The sequence below is a fragment of the Echiichthys vipera genome (genome assembly GCF_963691815.1).
Source record: "Echiichthys vipera genome assembly, chromosome: 18".
Lineage (NCBI taxonomy): Eukaryota > Metazoa > Chordata > Actinopteri > Perciformes > Trachinidae > Echiichthys > Echiichthys vipera.
Genome location: NC_139843.1, coordinates 9117376 through 9140192, shown reverse-complemented (window position 1 = coordinate 9140192; position 22817 = coordinate 9117376). Strand labels below are relative to the sequence as shown.

General features: G+C 41.0%; 1 protein-coding gene across 1 annotated transcript in view; it reads right to left on the bottom strand.

Annotated features, from left to right (window-relative positions):
• Positions 1-22160, bottom strand: part of chst15 (carbohydrate sulfotransferase 15) — a 34507-nt gene extending 12347 nt beyond the window's left edge. Inside the window, exons 1-2 of the mRNA XM_083932541.1 lie at positions 21969-22160; positions 1059-1658 (exon numbers count right to left, since the gene is read on the bottom strand). Coding sequence (XP_083788667.1) covers positions 1059-1499 — 441 coding nt within the window. The 5' untranslated portion in view covers positions 1500-1658; positions 21969-22160. The remainder of the gene's footprint in view (positions 1-1058; positions 1659-21968) is intronic.
• Positions 22161-22817: the final 657 nt, after the last annotated feature.

Below are 22817 nucleotides of genomic sequence, written 5' to 3'. Positions count from 1 at the left end.
ATTAGCATCAATTACTGTGTGAAGGCTACATTCCAAGAGACAGTAGTAGACACCCTGGGTATATTTACTGTCGATGCTCTGCTTGGCCTGTTCTACAGCCATCTTCACTTTTTCCTTATTTGGTTTTTTTGTTTTTCTTCAGTGTGGTCTTCAGCAGTGGAATTGAGGTCAGGCCAATGACTTGGACAGGAAAAACTCAAACTTGTGTCATTGCCCTGAAGCTCCTCTCTAAAAAGAACCATTCGTCCTTTACTGTTTACCCATTATGACATGTGCTGGATTCAAGCAATAAAACATAGTTAGGGCCTGCCCTGGGAGAGTAAAGCAGATTCTTCCTCAACTTGAGAAGTGTTTTTGTGAGTATCAAACACAACAAAGGCCCATGTTACTATGACTCACTGACTGCCTGTGTGACACAGCTACTCTAAGGACGATTAATGCCAGAGTCATCCACAGACGTGGTATTGACGCAGCCACACTCTCCTATTCATTAGCTGGTTCAATAAGAAATTAGTTATGTTGCAAGTAGCCCGAGCACAAGCCATTATCATTAGGATTAACAATTAATTGAACCGGGCTTTGAGGTGAGACCGACACTGCGAGAAAGCCACAGGGGAAATGTGTTGGAAGACTGTGGGATGACTTTGAGCTGTAAATCTTTTCTGGAAAAAAATAGTGATAAAGACATATGTGGTTATATGGTGTGACGTGAAGTGTTAGACAAGGCTTTCAGAGCAGTTTTATAACTTTATAAATTAATTTAGAAATGGCATCCAATGGGGAATTGCAACAGTGTAGCTGTATTGAACCAAGTGTGGAAGGAATGTAGGCATGAATACTGATGTGAATCACCTTTTACTAAGCATTTAATTACACTTCAAGACACATCCTTGATTGTCAATTAAAAGAGAGACCAATATCACCCTAACATTTATAGAGTTATTAATTACGGCACTAAATCTGATAACAAAAAGTTCTTTTCATAGAATTTGCATCTTTAAGATCTCTTCAATCTCTCTGAATCTATTAGGTCAGATAAATGTTTTGGCTATACTCACATGTGGCTCACTGTTAACCAGTGCCTTCAGCTCTGGGAGCTTTCGACTGCTGCGAAACTCCACCTTGGATGTAATGGACTTGACCACCAGTTTGATATGTGCGTAGTCCTTCACAGAGGAGAGGTTGAAGGTAAAAGGTCCCGAGCTGACCAGGCTGCTGAAGTGGTAGGGGGAAGGGGTTAGGAGGAGACCCTTCTTGTCTCCTGTCAGAATGTACGAAGCCATGATAAGGAACATGACAGCCAGGCCGAAGAGGAAGCTGTAGAGCCGAATCTTGCGAAAGCAGCCCAGGGTGCTCCAGCGCCTCGGCAGCTCCCGTTTCACCTCCAGGACTGCAAACAGGTTCATGGGCGTGTCATCCACCTGCAGGAGTAACGGCCTCTTGCGGTAGTCGTCCACTGTGGAGCCCAGCAGGCTGTATTTGTAGTCCATTTGTGTCATGGTGTCAACAGCCTGCGAGACCCAGGGGTCACAGCTCAGACACAGGGGGGCGTTATGGTGCAGGAGCCAGAAGGACAAGAGGTTATGGGATAGGGGAATGGCTGGTTGATATCCATGATGGGTTGTGGAGAACAGCCCACCTCATCCACTGATGCTTGCCTAGTAAGGGGAAAAAGACAGTCAGTTTGACTCACATTTTCATATCCGGGCTGATGCAGCAACTTATGAAAACCTAAATATATGAAATAACCCTTTGTTTCCACATACGCTCTTCTGTATAGCTGAGGCACCTGTTTTACATTCCCAATAGCCGATAGAGGCGTCAGATCCTCTTCCCGCTTCATAACTAGGTTGAAACCAAAAGCAGCCACTGATTGAAATTCTTACCATTTTAGTTTCAATGCATGTCATTCCATTTCTCAGTCTCAGAAAATCCCAATGACAAACTAATGCCGCTTTGTGAAAGCAGTCAAACAATTAGATAGCTGAGGGGAATTTCACTTACACTCGTATGCTTCTGCAGTTCTCGCAATATTACCTCAGGCTGGACAAAAGTAGAATAAATTGACAGAGAAAAACAGTGACAGAAATCCTTCTGCTCTGAATATTGATGACTTGGAAGTAACAAGTCATCCCGTAAACCACTCACTTCAAAATGTCACAATGTCTTGGAAAATCAGACATCATTTTGAGTGTGACTAATAATTGATCAGCAAGCACATTTTGCAGGGTTAAGATACTCTCGTAGAGTTCCTCTTACATTTCCTGTTTTAATCAGAAGGCACAGCAACACCCTCCCACACCTCACAGTCAATCCTCCCACCCTCCCTGTGCATCAGAGTCACAATATGGAGGGAGTGATAAGGACGAGGGATGCATTCAGCCTAGGAACTACGAGGCTGCGTGTCAGACTCTCCTGGGGAGAGACATGAATATAAGAGATACCCAGTCTGGACCGGAGAAGGGATTATATTATCAGAAAATGGTATTCCTCACTGCAAAGTCACATGGATCAACAGTCACCCACGGATAAAGGAGGGCCGATGTCTAAAGGGTGAAAGAATTGGGGATCTTTAATGATAATGCTCCGGCAACAGCAACGTGTAGTTTTATCCTTGCTGCTTTCTTTGTGTCTGGAGCTGAGCCAACATGATGGCCGTGACTACAGTACAGCATAATGACAAAAAGCCAACAGAGCCGAGGGTCTAGGAGACTTTTCAGAGGAGGAGTGGGGTGTTTGTGAATATGGCTGAAGCCTTCAAACTGCATGGATACAGCCATGAGGTTGACGCATGTTACACCTGCATCATGCTCGCATACATCAGAAGATAAGGGCCCTGTGGAAGTGAGTCATCGCTCCTTCACACGGCTGCTGATATTGTCTGCCCTCCACCACCGCCCATCGCCCACACCCTTCGCACAACTCTGTATTCATGGAGCTTACGGCAGAGCTGATAAGAGGATGGCTGGAGAGCGCCTGCCTACCTGCTCAAGCAATGTCATTTACCTCCAGCTAGGCCCTGAGCATCACCCCATAGCAACAGTCTCTCTCTAGGAGACAGGTGGAGGTATAATGAGCACCACTCTGAAATGACTGATTTCTAGCCCTAAAGAAGTTCTCTGACTGCAACTTAAGTCAGTGAGAAAGAGAAGCATAAAATGAAATGTTCAATGCAACAAGCTGAAATAGGGATGGGCAATCATTCAATAAGACAATTCAGTGGATTTGTGTCATGATGAAATCATATATTGAGATATTGTGATATATACAATTAAAATACAATGTGAATTTTTTGGAGGGAACACTATTGAAAGATTGCGTTTTTGTTTTGCCATCACACTATTTGTATGCATGTGCAGCTTTCCCCATTGGCCGTTGCCCTTTCTATAAATTATGTTCCTCTGTACTTTTCATTTGTCAAATATTTATTTTACACAGGAGTGTACAAAAATAGCCAAGCACTGGTCAACAAAAAAAATCATTAGCCGACCAAAATTTCATTGGTCAATTTATCGCAGAAAAACTACAACATCTGGAGCCGTTTCTTGTCAAAATTAAGTGGAAATCTGTGACTGAAGGCTGGAGGGCTTTTAATTTGAAAGGCAAGATACGGGATGTGGTGACACTCACTCACTGTCAGGGCTTTTTCTTCTTCTTTTCACGGCAGGCCGACAACTAATAATTAATAGCCAATCATGTCTGGAAAGACGTCTAAAATATGGGATGACTTTGAAAAGGTCAAGGTTGACCTCAAGAAGGTCACATGCAAACTTTGCAAATAAAAACTTTGCCTATCACTCGTCAACGATGAATCCGACAGTCTCCTTGCTGATTTTTTTTGACACATTCAGAATAAGAACCTGAAATAATTTGCCGGTGTCATTAACAGGTAGTTTTAGTTGTAGCGCACTTATAAACTTATAAAATAATGGTTATTAATTTTGTTGAGTTTTGTTTATCAGTCGCTGAGGGGGGGGGGGGGTATATACATCGATTAGTCGACTAATCCCTCTAAATGACAACCACTTGCTGGTCCACCAAGAAAATGTATAGAAAGATTTTGGCCATATCGCCCACTAGGTGGACTCTGATTGATATATTAAATATATATACAGTATATATATATATATATATATATATATATATATATATATATATATATATATATGTGTAAGTATGTGTGTATGTGTGTGATGAGTGGAAGTAATTAGTTTTGGATTACAATATCTACATCAATTAAAGTGTATCCATACATCACAGATGGTGTTGTCCTGCATAAAAGTTCACCAGACCACAGTGTTTATGTTCTTCTTGTTATTTAAATAGTCTGTAATGGTGTTGGGTCACATTTCAACAAACTCACAAATTTTTTCAAAGTGATGAAATCTGAAAATACTTGCTTTGGTTTGCTTTTAACAGGAATGTAATTACTGCAGGTCAGATGTCCTGTTCCATCACAGATATTCTCACTACACTGTGTAATCAGAGTGCTAAAGGTAGGATTACATTTTCACGATTGCACTTTAGTAACAAGCCCACAGTTTTCTATTGATGAGAATATGCGCTCATCTGTAGTTGTCATGCCATGAGCACGTATTGAGTGTATGTGTCCTTTCTCAAGGCTGAAGTCAATGAGGTGCTCAAGGCTATTGAAAATATGGGGAAGGAAGAAGAGAGCCTGAGAGTTAAACATGGGGAGAGAGAGGTGAAAAAAAGATGGAGACAATAAATGGGGGAAGAAGAGACGTGTCATTGACGTGGTGTCACTCTCAAGGAAACTCACATTTAAATCAATCAGTCGGCTAACTGTAGAAGTGGGCGACTGTCAGCTTGACAGATCTGCACTATTCATAAAGCAAATATGTTGCGTTTGTCCATAAAACTTGATGAAACAGTTTAACTAGAACAGAAATATGGCTGGAGGGCAGTGGGCAAAAGGCACGCAAGGATGCATCATCTACCTTTTCTGCTTCCAATAACAGTTAAAAGTGTATTTTTCAATATTTTCCTCATTAGATGGATGTTTATGACATTCATTTCTGCACCTCCAACATGATTAAATGCCTTTGACCACGGTTTGTAAGAGAAAATAGCAGCTTATTTACCTTATTTCTAAAATAATTTATTGCCAGTGTTGTAACTTATGGCTTTATTGATGGGCAATCAGTTGTATATGAATGTTTTATAGATCAGATCATTAATAAAACAAACAGTTGGGTTACAAGATTGTGATTAATTCCTTAATGGCTGGTGTAAATCCTTCTCTAGCATTAATTGCTTCGACTTTTTACTTACAATGTATTATTATAAGAAACAATCTCTGATATTTTTGTCTGATGTCTGACATCTGATATCTGCTGATATATTGGTCAATATATTTTTTTGACCAGGATCCCCTTCCTTTGGTTATCAAAGTAATGTGGACATGATGCAACAGAACGGGAAACTTTACAGCTGAGAAACTTGTCAGTGCTCATTGTTGGCTTTTTAACATTATTTTAATGGATAGATATGCATTAAAAACCCATTAAAAGGTATGCTCTATATGAAACTTTTACCAACTTCGGGAGTCTGCCAGTCAGAATGTTCCAAGTAAGTGTCATCTGACTGTAGAGATAAAACACACTAACCATACAGCTAATTCAAATTCATAATGATTGTAATTAACTTCAAAGACACTGGCATCAGTGGTAATGGCCTGCATGCTGTGCTGATAGTTCCCTCCCTGTGCGGTGCAGATGGAATTGCCACGGCCTTAATAACTCATCAGAGGGAGACCTCTACATTCTGTCTACCCTGTCATTCAGAGACGGATCAGTGAAACAGGCAATCAGGCTGATTTGTTTTAAGTCTGTCGTCTACTCCACAAATAGCTGTCCATCTCCCTTCTTGAAAAGCCAACGGATCTCACACACTTGCACCTAATTGCTGTTCTCTTGTGTGCCTATTCTTCTTTGCTGAACAATTCATTTCTTTGTGTTTATCGCTGTCAGTAAAGCATGACTGATTATTTGTGTGAAAAGCTTCAGTGTAGATGGACAGATGATCTTTTATTGTACTTAATAAAAGCCCTAATTGAAATCTATTGTTGTTAACCACTATTAAGACATCTGCTGTAGCAAATCAAATATCAGTGGTTATATTACAGATTTTCTCATTCCGCAGACATGAAAATAAGCTTTATGTGGCATTGATTGTGACGATGAAAAAAACAAAAAGTATTGACACAAACATATTAGACACGACTTTGCAGGGTAGGGATATGGTTCTGTTTTTCCTATACTGCCAATGACCTTTGGTCATATTCCATAGTACTGTAAATGCTCTCACACATTAGGAATGTCAAAAACACTCCACAGCCCATTTCATTCATTTCTCCTACCATATTGATAAATGATTATTACACCTGGCTTGAGAAGCTGTCTATGCAGTGGAAAGAACACTGTCCTACTTCCTCAGCTCGGAAATGAATTAAAGGGCCTGCTGATGGGCCCTTGAAATGCCCTTTTTGTTTTGATTCAACACAAAGTGCCAGTCCGCTCTCAGGTTACGGAGAAGTCACAGCTTCATATCACAGAATAATGTTAAAATATTGTAGTTATCCCCACAGACCTCCCTCTGTTGTTTTCTACATCTTTGACTGTTGGATAAGATTTAAAGGGTGTTTTTTTCTGTTGGGCATAACAATAACCCATTTACAGTGGAACTCAGATGCTTCCTGCTGGTTTTCTCTTTGAGAAAATGATGCAGGAAACTCTTGAAGACACAGTATACAGTATGTGTCTAACCTCAGATGACCAGAAGAGGGAGGTCTACCTATATGTCAAAGCATATTTTATTATTGTCTGCTGCACACATAGCATGACAGCTTCAACTTGATTCTGAAGGAGCAACAGGCAGATTAGAGCTCTGGTTGGAGACTGGGATGCGGTGGAATTTTATATATGGTTTTTCACCAAGTGAGTTGATAAGTTCAAGCAAGCCTGATCCATAATCCTCAAAGACAAATGGATCACTGGATATCAAATTTATAATCATCAGCTAAATCAGAGATATGTGGGCGATGGAGGAAATCAAGATGTCATTAGACGCAGATTCTCTAGATGCACAGCATGCATTACAAACACTACAGACAAAGCAGAGTAGGTTAGGCTGTGTAAAACTGACTGATAAATGATAACACAATGTAAACAAGTGTAATTCATCACGCAGGTGTGTAAAGTATTACAGAACTTTGAGTGGCTTCCTTCCGACATATACATTTCCTTTAGACTGTCTGTGATGGTAGTAAAAATTTGATCAATGCAAGTGGAATGTACACAGAAAAAAAACGACCGAATGACACTAGCTTGCCTGCACAACCACAGAGCCAGAGAAAAGAGACAAAGCTTGAAACTATAGTTACATTCAAGGTTTGAAGACATACAAAACATGAGCACAAAGTGATGCAGTGGACTGAAAACTGCGATGAAGAGACTTGGGAGACCTTGAGAATAGAATAGCACATTCTCTCCACAGAGTCCTTGTTTTCAGCTGCCCAAGAGAACTCTTGACCTACTCTCACAGACTGATTTCAGCCATCCACTGTCATACTGAAGAAGCAGTTTGTCATTCAGGAACAAGCCTGTCCAAAAAACCATTTCGCCTTTAGGACCATTTATGTATCGTCCAAAGCAAATAAGCAAACAACTAAAGAATAGAGTGCACAGCTAATGACTTCAGACTGTAAGCAGAATATCACTACTGCCTGCAGACTTGGGCCATTTGCCTTTATGGCTTTTTTCTACGCAAACGGCTGATTAGCTGACTGTAAAAGCCAATACTAGCTGAAGGGCTGTAAACATGCATTTAATGTGAGTTCTCTTCTGAGAAACAATCTGCTCATCCTCTCTTACATGACCTCCTAACATTTCCAAGAGACGGGAAGTGGATTTTGGTTGACGTCCACCAAAAACACAGGAAGTACTACTGGGCAGGAACGTGATAGAAGCAGCTAGAAGGAAGAACGATGAGGGTGTCATTGCTGTGTCAGCTGGAGAAAGATGTTTTTCCACCAGGCCACTCATAATAATTAAAGTTCAGCATGAGGCCGCTGCAAGGGTGGTACAGCCATGAGACTGAGCGTGACATGTGACACTGAAGCAACCGTGTTATGGTTAGATTGGAATGGTGATAAATAGCTACTGAGGACACTGACACTGCGTCCTCTAGTGTCAAGGCCATTTTAATTTGCAAAGGGGATCTTAAAGGGACAAGTCAACTGTGGATAGGTGTCATATACGTAATTATACTCCGATATTTTCAGGAAGAAGAAAACCTCAATCATTTTTTAGTGTGATTGTTTTTAATGATATGAATATGTAATCCTTAGTATGTCAATCATGAATGGATGATGATTAGATGGCAACACCTGTGGTGACCATTGGAACAGCCAGTGTGGTTTAATACAACAGAAAACTCCTTAAGTAACTACTTTGTCAGAAAAGCAAAGTTGGTTACCTTGCTGAGGAGTTGAAGATGTTTGTCACCTGCAACTCTTAATGTAACAGCTTACTGTAGACAATTCGTACTCCCTTATAAACACTTAAAAAAAGAAAATGACCATTACCTTGTTTTGTAAACACGTTTTTGATGAACAATCGTGGCCAGTACTAACCACGGTTAGAAATACTAGAGATGTTTCAGTACCATTTTTCTAATATCTATAAACATAATAATGTAGGCAACGGGACAAGATTTGGGTGACGGAAGTAGTCAGGGCTTTGTTTGCATGGAGGTAAACAGTCCGCGTGGAGAACAGAAGAGGTGGAACGCATCGGCCAAAATGCAATGTCAGAACCCATCCGCTATCTTTTGATGACCATCTGCCTCTTGACAGACTGGCCACCACAAATAAAGCAACTACTATATAGAGGTGTAAATAGTACCAAAAATGGGGATTGGTTATATTAAAATGTCAAAGATGATAACTTTTACTAGCTTTTATGTCTCCCATACATCTAAAAGTTGTTCTCCTACTGCAAGAAGATGCAGTTTACTGTAAATGAAGAGTTCATTTGCAAAAACAGATAAAACATGTTCTTAAAATGAATAAACCAACACCAGTTTCATTGATTCCCTTTAAATTGTTCCCTGGATTACAAATGTCTTATTATTTAGGAAAATAAATAAAAACATCTGTATTCGCAAATGAACCCCTCAAATGAGGTCCTCTTGTTATAAGGGCATCTGAAAAATGCTTAAAGTAATACAAAGTAAAAAGAGGAATAGTTATAAATTCCAAATTGGCAGTGCACACAAGAAAGGTGTTTCTTTTGTATTATTGATTTCTTAAAATCTCATTTTACTCAACTTTTATTCAACTAAATGCATGATAAAAAAAAAAAAAGAAAATTATGAGCATCACCTACGGGGTATCTACTGTATTAAAATAAATGGAATTAATTGGAAAAGTCATAACTGGTGGGAGTATATGAAGTGAGGACCAAAGAAAGCTACTGAAGCATGAAATTACTCTTTACAATAGCTTGGGAGTACAAGAGAAACATCTGGAAATAGGATTTCACTGGGCTACAATGTACCACAAAGCCCACTGATGATAGAGCCTATGACCTGTCAAATATGTCACTTCCTTCTTCAGCAACCCCAGGGGCTGAAGCCCAATCTAATCATGTAAATCACAACCATGTAACACAAGCAAGATCGGTATCCACTGTGGCTCAGAGTGCATTCATCGTCATATTGTCCAGGGAGAAATCATCCGTCACATTTCCCCAGATCACACACACTGTTGACCAAAGATCAGAATTTAATCTCCAGGAAGACAGGCAAAAGCCCCCACCCCCACACCCCGGGAGACTAAAAGACCTGACCGTGACCCGACCGAGGAGCCGGCGGGTCAAATTATTAACACAGCCTCTGGACACTTTCACTGCTGCGGAGGGTGGCGAGAAATGTGGCCTCTGCCCTGGATTCATAAGTGCTGCTCAGCTGGGATCTCAGGCAGAGTCCCTGTTCAGCACTTTCTTCCATCTTATGTTTTATTCATTATTTTAATTTCATTGGCAGCCTCCCACAGCCCGGGCTCCTTCTGAGGTGGATAAGTTCTTATGATGGTGTCATTAAAAAGTGCAGAAAAACAGTGGCTGCTATTTAAATTATTGATTGCGGTAATGGATATGTTATGACGGGCATGGGGTGCTCCGGTCTCTACACAGAACACATGCAACAAGGCTAAATCGGCACTAACAATGAAAATGTAGAGATAAGAGGAAAGGTGAAAGGTTGTGTGTCTTATCTGGGGTGGGAGCCTACTTTACATCAAATAATGAATAAACTATGGTAATTTTATTTGAAAGGCTGCATCTTTAACACAATAAACAATCAAGGATTTCTTGGGTGAGTGAGAAGAAGCTTCAAGTTTGAGGGGCATATGCAAAACAGCGCTGTGTTCGCACAGCAGCTTCCAATGAATAATGTATCAGGATGAACTTGGATGTGATGTCTGTAACTTATTATCTAACTTTAGAACATTTATACCCCAATGAATTCAAATCATTTTGGAGACATCCTTGTGTGTATTTCAATATTTTTCCTGCTGCTGTTGGAGATAAAAAAAAGAGAGAGAGCTTTTCAGCAGTGATCTTCCAGTCACTTTATCTTTTGTCTAGCTTTCTGTCAGTGGTCAGATGTTATTTCCTCTTGATCATATTCTTTGTTTGTGAAATATTAATCTGACAGATTTTGAGATGTAGGTTGAAATGAAAGACATAGAAGAGACAGAGGGTAAATAATGCTGACTGACAGAGGAAACGTATTGTAAGTAAGGGAGTGTGTGTGTGTGTGTGTGTGTGTGTGTGTGTGTGTGTGTGTGTGTGTGTCTGTGTGTGTGTGTGTGTCTGTGTGTGTGTGTGTGGGGGGGGGGGTGGTAAAAAGCAACGGTGAACGAGAAGTTGTGAAATATCAACTCGACTCATGGCGGCTCAGTGCTGTGTGGGAGGATTGGGTGTTTTTCAGATTTGTGAATATGTGCCAATCACTTTCTTATCCCCTTAGGGTTCATCTCTCGTGTTTTAAATCGCCAATAACGTGGGAGGCAACTGCAGCCTGAAATATTTATATTGAGCACCATTAGCAACTCCGCACACAAACTGTTTTCCTAAAAGGTTGATAAAAAAAAATGAGGCTTCCCACAGACCGTCCGACTACATTTTGAAAGTGTCAATCTTGTGATTGCGCTTATACCTTTTAATGGATGAAAATAAGACAGAAACACAAGAATGCTTTAAGACGCCACAGCAGTGAAACAATTTGTGCTAGAATTTGGCCCTTTACCTAATCCGTCTTCTTCCTTCATATGACCAGCTTTTCATTTGTTCAACACTCCAACACCAACACCTGCTCCTGCTCACCTCCTCACTTGTTTTATAAGAGCTGACAGGCAGTCTCTCTGCATGTAGACCAAAGTTCAATCTACTGTTAATCTTGCTTTTTGACAAGAAGCAGACAGAGCTGGGGGGAACGAAGTTGGTAATTAATCCAATGGGAATGTTTACTGTTTCCAGTGGAATGCCTCTGAGCCCAAAGTGCAGCATAAATGACTCCCATCCAAATCGGCTTAAAGAACATTTAGAGGAAAACCCATAACAGTTGTATAAAAAGAATACAAAAATGTTGTGGCTAGGACTTTAAAGGCTGAGTTTACAATTAAAACAATATTGCGGTTGTAGAGTATTTTTCCATCCACATATTTTTGCCCGTTGACATTTGTCGGACACATCTGTAAACACTATTCTGAGCTCTGGAATCACACTGCACTTCAAGTTGGTAAACCACTACTACAATAAAATATCTGTGTAACATAAATACAGAATGCCTTTTGGTAAACTCAATAGGACTATCGTAAGAGCCACTGAAGTCGAGAAATTGTAGACACCAAGTTCTCAGAATATGCATTCCCAACAGAAGCCATGAACATAAAAGTTTGAGTGGCTAAAATACAGTACATGCACTGAGCATCTGACTGATCCAGGAAAAACATCTAAAAAAGAACTTCCATCTTGCAATGGGATCACACCAGCTGCCTGTTTCCTACTTCCTACCCCACTACATCTGGCGCCCTTACTCGGACCACACCCATCTTCAAGTTCGGACATTTTATTCTCAACGTCACACCAGTAGAGATTTGTGACCGCATCTTGCCTGGTTATTGGGCAAAGGGTGTAAAATGGGGGTAATGGCCCCTTCCTCACTTCCTACTGTTACAAACTAGTTTGGTCTAGGGATTTAAAGCTATGGCTCTTATAACTCGTCCTATGAGTTATGAAAACACAACTTAGGGCTACTTTCAAACACCAGAGAGAGTAGGGTGAGGCAAGTTAGCTTTGTAGGTAGTAGGCCCAGTGGTAGCTTACCCCTTAACAGGCCAGTTGCTGGATTAGCAGTTAGCTCGTCTCTCTGATGAAGCCCCACCAGTGCTGGTCTTGACTCTCAGGAGCCAGCTTAATTGTTTTACTTCAGTTCCATTTTTATTGTTGTTTGTTGGATCCTGAAAAACAATAGTGCAGGGGCTGCATGGGCTGGGATGGTGTAAAGCTTCTGTGTAGTCAAAGTGTCTTCAAAACTGGGTGTCTGAGCAGTGTGCACTCCTTGCCACCACATTTTCTTCTAATTTTGTTGGCCCTTACCCCAAGGTTTGAAACTACTATTTCATGCATCAAGAAACTACTTATTCTTAGCTCAGAGACCATGCAGTTTTGAGTTCTTCCGATTGTTTTTCAGGGGGGTTTGCAAGGGTTTTTCAACACAGAGTGGTAGTTCTAACCCATTAAATAAAGAAATTAAAGTCATCAGAAGTGGAGGCACAAGGTTTTCACCTGCAGTCTTAACATTATTCTCAATGGTGTCTTAATATTCAGTGGCTCCGGCTTGGGGAATTCAATTAAATCATAACTTAATTGTTTGAAATCTATTACACGTAAGCCGATTAACAAACACTTTACAGGTTGTTAGCAGTCAATGGGGTAATTATGTGAAATTCAAAAATTACTTGTCACTACTCCACATAAGGCGTGAGGTTAACACAATGTTTGTGGGGTGAATTTGTAATTTGTAGAGGTGTTATGTGTCTTTCATTCATCATTGACTAATGGTCAGGGAGAAAGGGACGCTTGGGCTGCTTTGTGTTGTTTGTAATTTATTGTTCTCAGTAGACACATAAGGTATAAGTTAAGTAGTTGCCCAGCAGAGAGAAGAGGATGACGATGATGGTACCCTGGACTCATATAAGCTGAAGTTACTGAGCTTGACGATCAAGTAAGGAAACTAAGAGGAGCTCATTTGTTGAAATAAATAAGGCTTGAGAGAAACTTTCTTTCTAGTGAAGCTGTTCCTCTGCCTTTTCTCAACTTCCATCAAATAAGCTTGTTGACGTATGACTAAGGCTGGAGGGGAAAAAAACAACCAACAATCTTTGCCAAACCTTGCAGTTGTGAAGATTCCAGGAGTAAGTAAAAAAATAAGAGACATTCAGCTAGTTAGCAAGTTATTAAAGACTACATTTCTATCTGTGAGTGACTACATGTCATGAGGAGAAGCACCACAGGCTGTAATGTTCCTGTCGTCTCTAATTCCCTGCTTTCTTAAGCTTCTGCATTGGACGTAACCTGTGCAGTAACGTTTCATACCTAGTTCACAGTCAGAGTTTCATCTCTAACTGGGCTGAGCCTCCTGCGAAAATAGGGATATGTGCATGGATTGAGTGTTAGCCTCTGACTGCCAAGAAAACGTGTGAATTAACAAAACGTAGGCTATTACTGAGTCTGCTGGCTTACTGCTCCAGCGCTTGGGAGTGGGCCTGATGCAAACAGTTTTAGGGAGGCTACTAGAGTACATCCCAGTGGATCCATAATATTAACTTGCCTTGTGGATTTTCAATTTATAAGATGCTCTGCTTTATCGTCTCCCTGCTACATTATACATGTGACTCCACAATAATGAAGGCTTGGACAAATTCTCCAGGCTTAACGGAGAGGCAGGCAGGTTAATTCTCCAAATTAAAGGGTGAGCATAAAGAGGTCTCCGTTTTAACGCGGAGGATTAATTGCATGGCTTTTTAATTTTTAAGGTTGCCAATATGTTCCACCTCTCGAAGAAGGATCACTTACACTGTAATTTGAGTGTGAGGTTTAGCATAAATCACAATAATTCATCGGTCCGGTTCAGTATACTCTGGGAGAAGATTGTAGAGAAAAACAGTTTAATCACAACTCCACCTGCTTTGCAAAGTTCTGATAAATGGAGGGAGGGGATGTTCTAACTACAACAGCACATCCATCTTGCAAAGTGTAAAAATGTCTCTGGTTCGCCAAAGGTTCATACTGACAGCGGCTGCCTGCACAGGCATAAACCTCCAGCTCCAAATTAACTTGGCAGGGATAATCTCACGAAATGATAGCTGCAGTGATGAAAATAACATTTGTACAAATTCCTTGTGACCCGTGCCAGGTCAGAGTACGTCTCTTCACTGCCAAAGAGCCTGAAAAATGCAAACAGTCCTGCAGGTGCGTCTGATTCGTCTCCTGGACATTTTGAGGCTGTCTGGTAAACGGAACCCCATGTTGACCTTTGAACTCAGACAGACGTGCAGCTAGGTGGCAAGTGTATGCAAGTTTTTTTGTTTACAAGTCTGAACTAGTTAAGATGCAGCCTCTTGTGGTAAAATAAGCCCCAGGGCTGCTGCCAATTGTACTACAATCACCACCTAAACCATACGTTCAGTTACATTACTTGGATTTAGTAGAAATGGGAATTGTCTGCAGTTCAATAGTGAGATGAAATGATGAGGAACAATCTCAACGGTTTATAGGTCATTCAAAAAAGAAAAAAAACAGTTTAGTGAGAAATGGCCCTAGTATTGAAAGACTTCACAGTTGCTCATTTAGAAGGAGTAGCCGGAGGTAATTGGAAAATGAACACATCCCTCCTCTGCGCTGTGTGTTGTTCAGGTCCCCACAGGTCTCTGATGATGCCCAATAGAGTGACATCTGGAAGACAGATACGTCTACACACACAATCACACACACATATTGGGTCTTCCTGCTAACCTCAGGGATTCCATGGCAACACATGAAAGCATCCGTGATCTAGTGGCAGTATAAATATAGATTTTAGAAGTTGTGTGTTTCATTTAGTTTCTCTCTGGAAATCAATTTGTTTATTTAGAATGTAAATAATAAAAAAATACAGACATCTGGATGCACAACCTCTTTGTGATTTTTATTATTAAATAATTCAATATTATTATATAAGTATCTCATTAGATTTAAACATAAATCATGAGGACTTTTGTTCATAATTGACAGCTAATTTGCCCTTTCTCCTCGTTTTTCTTTCTGTCCTTCAGGAGATTTTTTGGGCTAAAACATCCCTCATCTACCAACACCTATTCATAACTTGACCATGAAATAGGTCATTCATCAGTGTCTTCAAAAGCAATCGCTACAAAACCAATTCATATGAGCATTTTCTGACCGGCCACCAACTAAAATTACTTGGTTACGGTTAGGGAACGATCAAGGTCAAGTGATGATCAGTTTTACCTTCGGGTTTTCAAAGAGACTCCTCTGTGCCACGCTTCCTCACAACCCCCTCACCTATGTGCCTTAGCTATACATTTTTTTCCAACACTTTTAATGCTAATAATGAAGAGATGCAACCAGTGATGTATTTATCAAACAGGGTTTTTTTTGTAAATTGTAAACGCACAATTTTCTTTGCATAGTAATATTATCCTCGCACCACATAGTCCCATAAATCAAACTACTAGCTGCAAAAGGGGGCCGTTCTTATTTGCCAGACTCTATCTATACAGCACAACTGGCTACAGATGGTGAGGGAAATAAAAGCCAGTTTTGTTTCCCATGCATCATTAATACAAGCAATGACCCCCAACTTGGCAGCGGCACACAACCGCTCTGGGATGCCAGATTTGCCATCTTACTCAGCACCTTAAAGTCCCAGCATGATGTCCACTAATACACAAAGTGTCGTGCATTTTTGCAGGAAAATGACCTACAGATATGCCAATAACAAGTTACACGTGTAGTGACACACTTTTTAAAAACAGAATTTTTCATGGGAGATTTTACGTTCTCACATCAGTATGAAAACGTTTTTTTTTACCCACGTGTATTATTTTTTGTCTTTTGTATTTGTGACACATAGAAACAAATCCCAAGTGAAAATGTAACATGTTTGCATCTCAAAGCAAAGTATCCAGAGAGCATATGTGGTTTGAATGAACTGGCAGGATGTTTATGTGTGATACTTTTTAAATTGATGTCTCTGACCTATAAATGTCTCAGTACTGCATGTAATGACGATAGACCAGTTAAAATGTCTCTTGAGCTGTTTTCAAGAGCAGTTCCCAAAGTAAAACGTTTTTAAACGCAGCTCCTGTCGCCGGGCGGTTACCTCCCAAAGTTCAGCCCGCTGAACTCTGGGCAGCTAAGCAAAATCTGTGCGTGTTCATGTGGGCATCAACCCCTGCCGCCTTGGTCGAAACTACTTTCCCTCTGCTACCTGCCCTTCATTGATATGACTGGTGGCGGAAAGTCACCACCCGGTGGTGTGAAAACAGATTTAAAGACTTTTGACCTGACGTACTATGACATGATTGACCACAACTGAAAAGAGAAGGAAGAATGCAACATGCTGCCACACTTCCTCCTTGTTCACTAGAGCCAATAACACCGGAGAAAAAACACATGCAAGTCGTTCACAAAGTAAAGCAGATTAATGTCTGTCAGCATGTTAGCTTAATCACTGGAAGCTCATCAATCACAATGACAAATAACCTCGGAACGCTGCATTTATCAGACAGCATCTTCTGGAGTGGTTGCTCCTCCTCCGCCACATAAATCCTGCCCGCTGATCCACTGCTCTCATCAGGAATACATAACATAACTTCAATGGACGATCCATCCATCACAGGGCTCCTGCATGCACCATTATTTTCAAAGTCCAACTTCTGCACTTGGGCGCAGTTGGAAGGAAGCCGAATACTGTCATTCAGTCTAAAGCTGGAGCCTGCTGTCCCTTAGATGTAAGCTCAGAGAAACAGCAGTCGAGCTATTAAACATTTATGCAACAAAGGGTTACTGGTGACAGGAATGAAGCTAAAGATGGCATCTTTAAGAGCTGACATGTTTTGATAAGTGTTTACTGAACAGCCCAGAACTTTAAATAGACATACTGAACAAAACAGCATCTGACAGTCAGTTTGTTTATGTTGATGCAAAAGCTCTATCTGCATACTGATGAGGTATCCACTGTCGTAGTTTCAGGAGGTGCAGTATTGAGTTTGTTAAACACCGATGCTAAATCTCTAATAATAGATTGGCAAAGAACTATTTTCCTATAGATTTGTCTTACAATTCTTTTTTTTGTAATAGCTGTTTATTCTGTCAAGAAATAGAGAAAGAAAATGCTCATTGCAATTTCCCAAAGCCCAAGGTAACTTCTTTAAAAATCCCCAAATATTCCATTTACAATAATGCATAATAACAACCTGACTCCGCCAGATGGATCGATTTGCATACTGTAATTCGCATTTGCTCAGCATATCCATCTGGGAACTCTCGGTTGGAGATCTTTTGGGGAGAGGCGGAAATACTGGTTGCTGATTGGATAAAGATTGGCCTGTCTATCACCACCTATGATGGTGATAGACAGGCCAAATCAGAGCAGGGAAGCGTATGATGTACTAACAGAGCGTTGAGGCAAAGTACGCAACATGTCTGTAATGGATATTTGACGTTTGTGTAATGTGAATTTACGGAAAAAAAGGCACAATTTCAGGTGCCAGGTCAATATTCCAACAGAAGGATCCAAGAGAAAAAAACATTATTGAGCGGCTTGCTCGATAACTGCTCTCATCTCATCCGCGGAAGCCACCGTTGTTTACACTGAACAGTCGCTTCTTGTTGCGTCACGCTTGGACTCGCCTTAAAACCAACCCTGATTGGTTCGGGCGATCGGGCAACATTCTCCAAATTTTCTCTGCCGCAGGCTCCCAGACTGATCTGTGAGTAAAATACAATGGAGCTTGCAAGATCAGGATGACCTCGCGAGGCTATCATGATATAGAAAAGCAACAAATCTTCACACTGGAGCAGATAGAACTTTGGTATGTTTGGTTGATAAATGGTTAATTGGGTTCTAAAAAATGTTGTCAATTAAGCACTGAAGGACTAGAGATACTTATCTGATCCAGTGAGGTCAATATTCAAAACATGCCAAAACACGAACAATGAAAGTATCAAACGCTAAATCCACAGAGAAATGGACAAAGCCTGTATTCAGAAACCGCGCTAAAATGGAGCATTTTAGACGGAAAAGAAGGTGAATACAGGTATATTCAGTCGGGCAGTATGAAAAAAATATGTGTTTTTTGAACATTGAAGAATGTAAACATGTTCTAATAGATATGAGCATAATATGACACCTCTAATGTTGAGGGTCCATGTGTACAGTCTGTGTGCCCTGTGCCCCAGAGCAGCCCTATTGAGCTAAAGGCAGCGACCCCTGATGCACACTTGACACTCACCTTCCTGTAGCAGACTGAAAGAAAAGACCCCCAAAAAAGAGGTTAAATGCTTCATTTAAGAAACACAGAGCCACGATTCAAGCACTCCGGCTGAAAAAGGAGATGTATCCCACAGAATTTAAAAAAAACAAATTGTCAGGATTGTCAGGGCAGGGAACTCAGGGTACCTAAAACACTGGTCAGGTTTTTGGGATGAGCTGCCGAGGCTCTGGGGAAGTTGGTTGCCCCGTCTGGTGCAAAATGTCCCGGACTGCTTTCTCACAAAAGAAAAGTAAAGCAAAAGGAAGCTGGCATCAAGTCAGGCAGCACAGTGTTGATCAATGCTTCTCATTTCTAGTTAATATTTAACACAGCCAGGGCTTGGACAGAGTAGGAATCTGTTTCCAAGTATGCACATTTCCTCAGATTTATGGGAGGTAATAAAGGTGGCACTTTCCTTTTGTAAAATTAAAGCTGTGTGAATATACAAGAGCACTAGCGTTTTAAATCTGTGCAACGTGCAATGCAGGATGTCTTTATTTGGACCGCAAATGCCTCGGCTAATAAAAGCCGCTCCACTTCACAAGATTCAATGTAACAACATGGGAACAAGACGGTCAAATACTGCCAGCCAATTCCCACAAGCACCCCCACACACAAAGAAATAGAGCCTTGAAGTAATGAATCCAGTCTGTGGTTGTGCATTTGTCCAAACCTGCAGGTGTCTTTTATCACTGTCAGTGTCTAATGACCTCCATGAATCTGAAAAGGGCAACAGTTCTGTGCATGTTTGCTGCCACATTCTCCCCAGTTTGCATGATGAAGTGGCTTTAAAAGGGCCATTTAAATTGAATTCCCTGAGATTTCCTCAGCCATTTCAATTGAACTCCCTTCCCTTTAGAAATCTCCAACGCAGATTTCAATAACAATGGCATCACCTCTTTGTCTGTATTGCAGCAATTAAGAGTCTACAGCTGGTCTACACTGACAGAATCATCACTGGAATTTCTAATGAAAATGATGGAAAAGGCATCCTCAGAGCTGCGTTTCCTGCTGTGATCACATTTACATGTAATCAAAGCCTGCTCGAAAGACTCTGACATCTTGCTTTCATAGAACTGACAGAAGAGTTGGGACAAATACTCAATAGTCAATGTTCTGTGTCTCTTTGCGCGCTCTTCCTGATTATAAAGCCCTGCTTCACGTGCAGATTTGACAACACGTGGCAGTGTGATTCATCGTTTATTTGCTTTTATATTCTTTCTAAATAAGTACTTCATTAGCCCAATGCAAGGACTGACGTTAACGCTCAGCCGGAAATATTACAGCTCAACTCAACTCGGACGGAGTAATTCATCAAAATGCTTCATCACTCCATGGAAGTCTGCGGTGGGAGAGATGAAATGAGCTCAAACAAAACAAGTGCCTGCTAGAGGCCGCGCACACTACACCCTGTTGTGGCATTTAAATCATTCTAATCATCCATCCCACTCGCTGTATAATAATATATCGCAGTGAGATAGAGAATCCCCCACTACATTTAACACGCCTACGTTTCAGCTTCCCACACAGACTCATCTTGTAAGCAAACTGCTACACTCACCGTACACTCTCTATTAAAAGCACTGTACTCCATATGCAGGTCTTAAAGAAAGCAGCAAACAACTATTTTCTATGTGAAGATATAGTGGAGTTACGGCGTCTTGAGCAGAGGATGAAGTCCCTCTCCTTCTGTGTGTGCTGTAACTTAAGCTTCTGTGTTGTTTGTTGTGATAGACTGTCAGGCCGCGGGTGCATGTTAGTGCGTGTGGCTGTGAAAAAAACCATAGGTATTTCACATATTGGGGTGAGAGCTGTGTGGAGGCTGTTTTGAGTAGAGCACCTCACATTATTAGTTTAGTCTATAACATGTTAAAAAAAGTTTTAAAAAATTAATAATAATTCAGTTTACAATGCAGCAGCTGGAGCCAAATGATATGACGCATTTTTGCTTCATAAATGATTCAGACATTTAAATTGTTTATTCATTTTCTCTCATTAGACTAATCTATAACCTTCTAGGGCTTCTTGACTTCACTTTCATCCCATTCACCTGTCTTTTCTCCGATCTAGTTTGCTTTCTGTATGGCTGATGTGCTGGCTAGCAGCTACCATGAGCGCAATTGAAAGCTCAAGTAGAGTAATTAAAAACCCTTGTGTTACTCTGCACATTAACTTATTCAACTTGAAAGTAATGAGGGGAAGAGGGAGGAGGTTAATGTGATGTGATGCACCCTGAGGGGCATGTCTTAACCATTAACCAAAACTTATCAGCGCTCACGTGAATCCATATTGCAATGTTGTATGTGTTTATATCTTCAGATGCATTTACAGTCTGGTGAGAGATCCCTGATCTGTTAACTATTATAAATCTTATTTGCTAACCATTTTAAATGTATGAGTCAATTAAGGATGTCATGGTAGACTTAATTAGCAGGTGCTTTAATGGATTTTCAGATCTCAGATCCTAAACACACTATTCTCCATCACATCTTATGATCTGAATAGAAACTACAAGGTGCAACCAGGCAGAATTTCATCTGAAACTGGTCCAAAGATAATATTGTTTCTCTCTTTTACGCATGGTGATCCATCCGGCCAGCGTTCCCAGTCCGTCCCGTTTTTGCCTCTCGGCGGTCTGTGGTCTATTTGGTGTCTTAGGCATAGGACAAAGAGAAGAGAGGACCACTCCATCCCTCCCGAGGCTTCCCCTGCTCTCATTGGTCAGCGGAAAGCCTTTTGTTTTGGCTCTCACGCGTAGAAGAGCCTAACAACGCATCTCATGAATGGACGCCAACATATCCCCGCACAATCACTCACAAAAATATCTGGTTCTTATTATAAAAGCAGGCTCTCATTTAACTGATTAAACTGTGATCAGATATTTCCGATAATAATCGATTAGAATCTCCCTGATATCCTCCCACGACATGCGAGTATCGGCTCCACGCTGTTAACTCCACAAGCAGCAGCTCTTTCTTCCACTTTGAACCGAAGCGAACTGACTCAACTCTGGAGTTAGATTAGAATACATAGTGACCCATTCATTCTCTACGGGCAGCGGGCGCCTCTCCGCTGAAAGGAGCCCGTTATATTGGCGATGTCTCCGGTTGTATACAGGGCGCACACAGTCAAATTACCCAAAGAAGAAAAAAAAAAACCCAAACTTTTCCATTTCTGCACGCACTCGCTTCAGAGACGCAGTCTGGGGGGGCATGAACTTCATCGACTCGGCACGGCATGGATCAGATATGGCAAGAAACATTAAGACTGCATTGACAGAAGCCCAAACACACGAGGCTAAATTGCATGGGTAAATAAGAAGCGCAATAAAAAAACCTACCATGACTTTCTTCTTGCAGCGCCTATGAGACCACCCGGATCAGAAAACTTCTCATTGCCGCTCGAATATTTCCATTCCGGTCACCGGTCACGGGATTAATGGCATTTGTAAGTCCGTGTAATTGTTATTTCTTTCCCTCCGCTGGCGGATACATGTGAACAAGTTGTGACTCTTCTGCGCCGTGACAGCCTCTCTTTCCCCTCTGCCGCTCTCTCCAGCTTCCGAATGAACGGTGGGAGTCAGTCTCTCTCTCTCTCTCTCTCTCTCTCTCTCTCTCTCTCTCTCTCTCTCTCTCTCTCTCTCTCTCTCTCTCTCTCTCTAAGGGTGGGTTGGTGAGGTTGAGGGGCAGCAAAAGGGGGAGGGAGAAGGGGGTCCCTAAATTAGAATAACCTCTATACATACCGAAAAACTGCCTCTACTAGAATTAATTATGAATACCAACATACTACTTTAAAGGGTTACTTTTCACAGATTAAAAAAATCAAACACATGTTCCTCTCTTACCCTAAATCGTATACAGTCATGCATGTAGTTTTGGTTTTGTTTGCCCAGGATTTCAGATATCAGTTTCAAAAGTCCAACTCCTTTCCAATACAACGGCGCACAATGAAGGCAATTTCATCTGTGGTGCTCACAGAAGGCCTATTGAAAGATTGCATTAAAGAAAATACAAGGACGAATCAGTGGCCTAGAGGTTTATGTAGACGCAGTGTTCCCTGTTGGATTCCTGTTTGGTAGCTTTGTTGCATGTCATATTAGTCAGCTCTATATAAATGTGTATATGTAGTATATTTACTTCTTCTCCAGCCTGTCTTTGGTGGTCTATTGGTTCCTACTGTGTATAGTTTT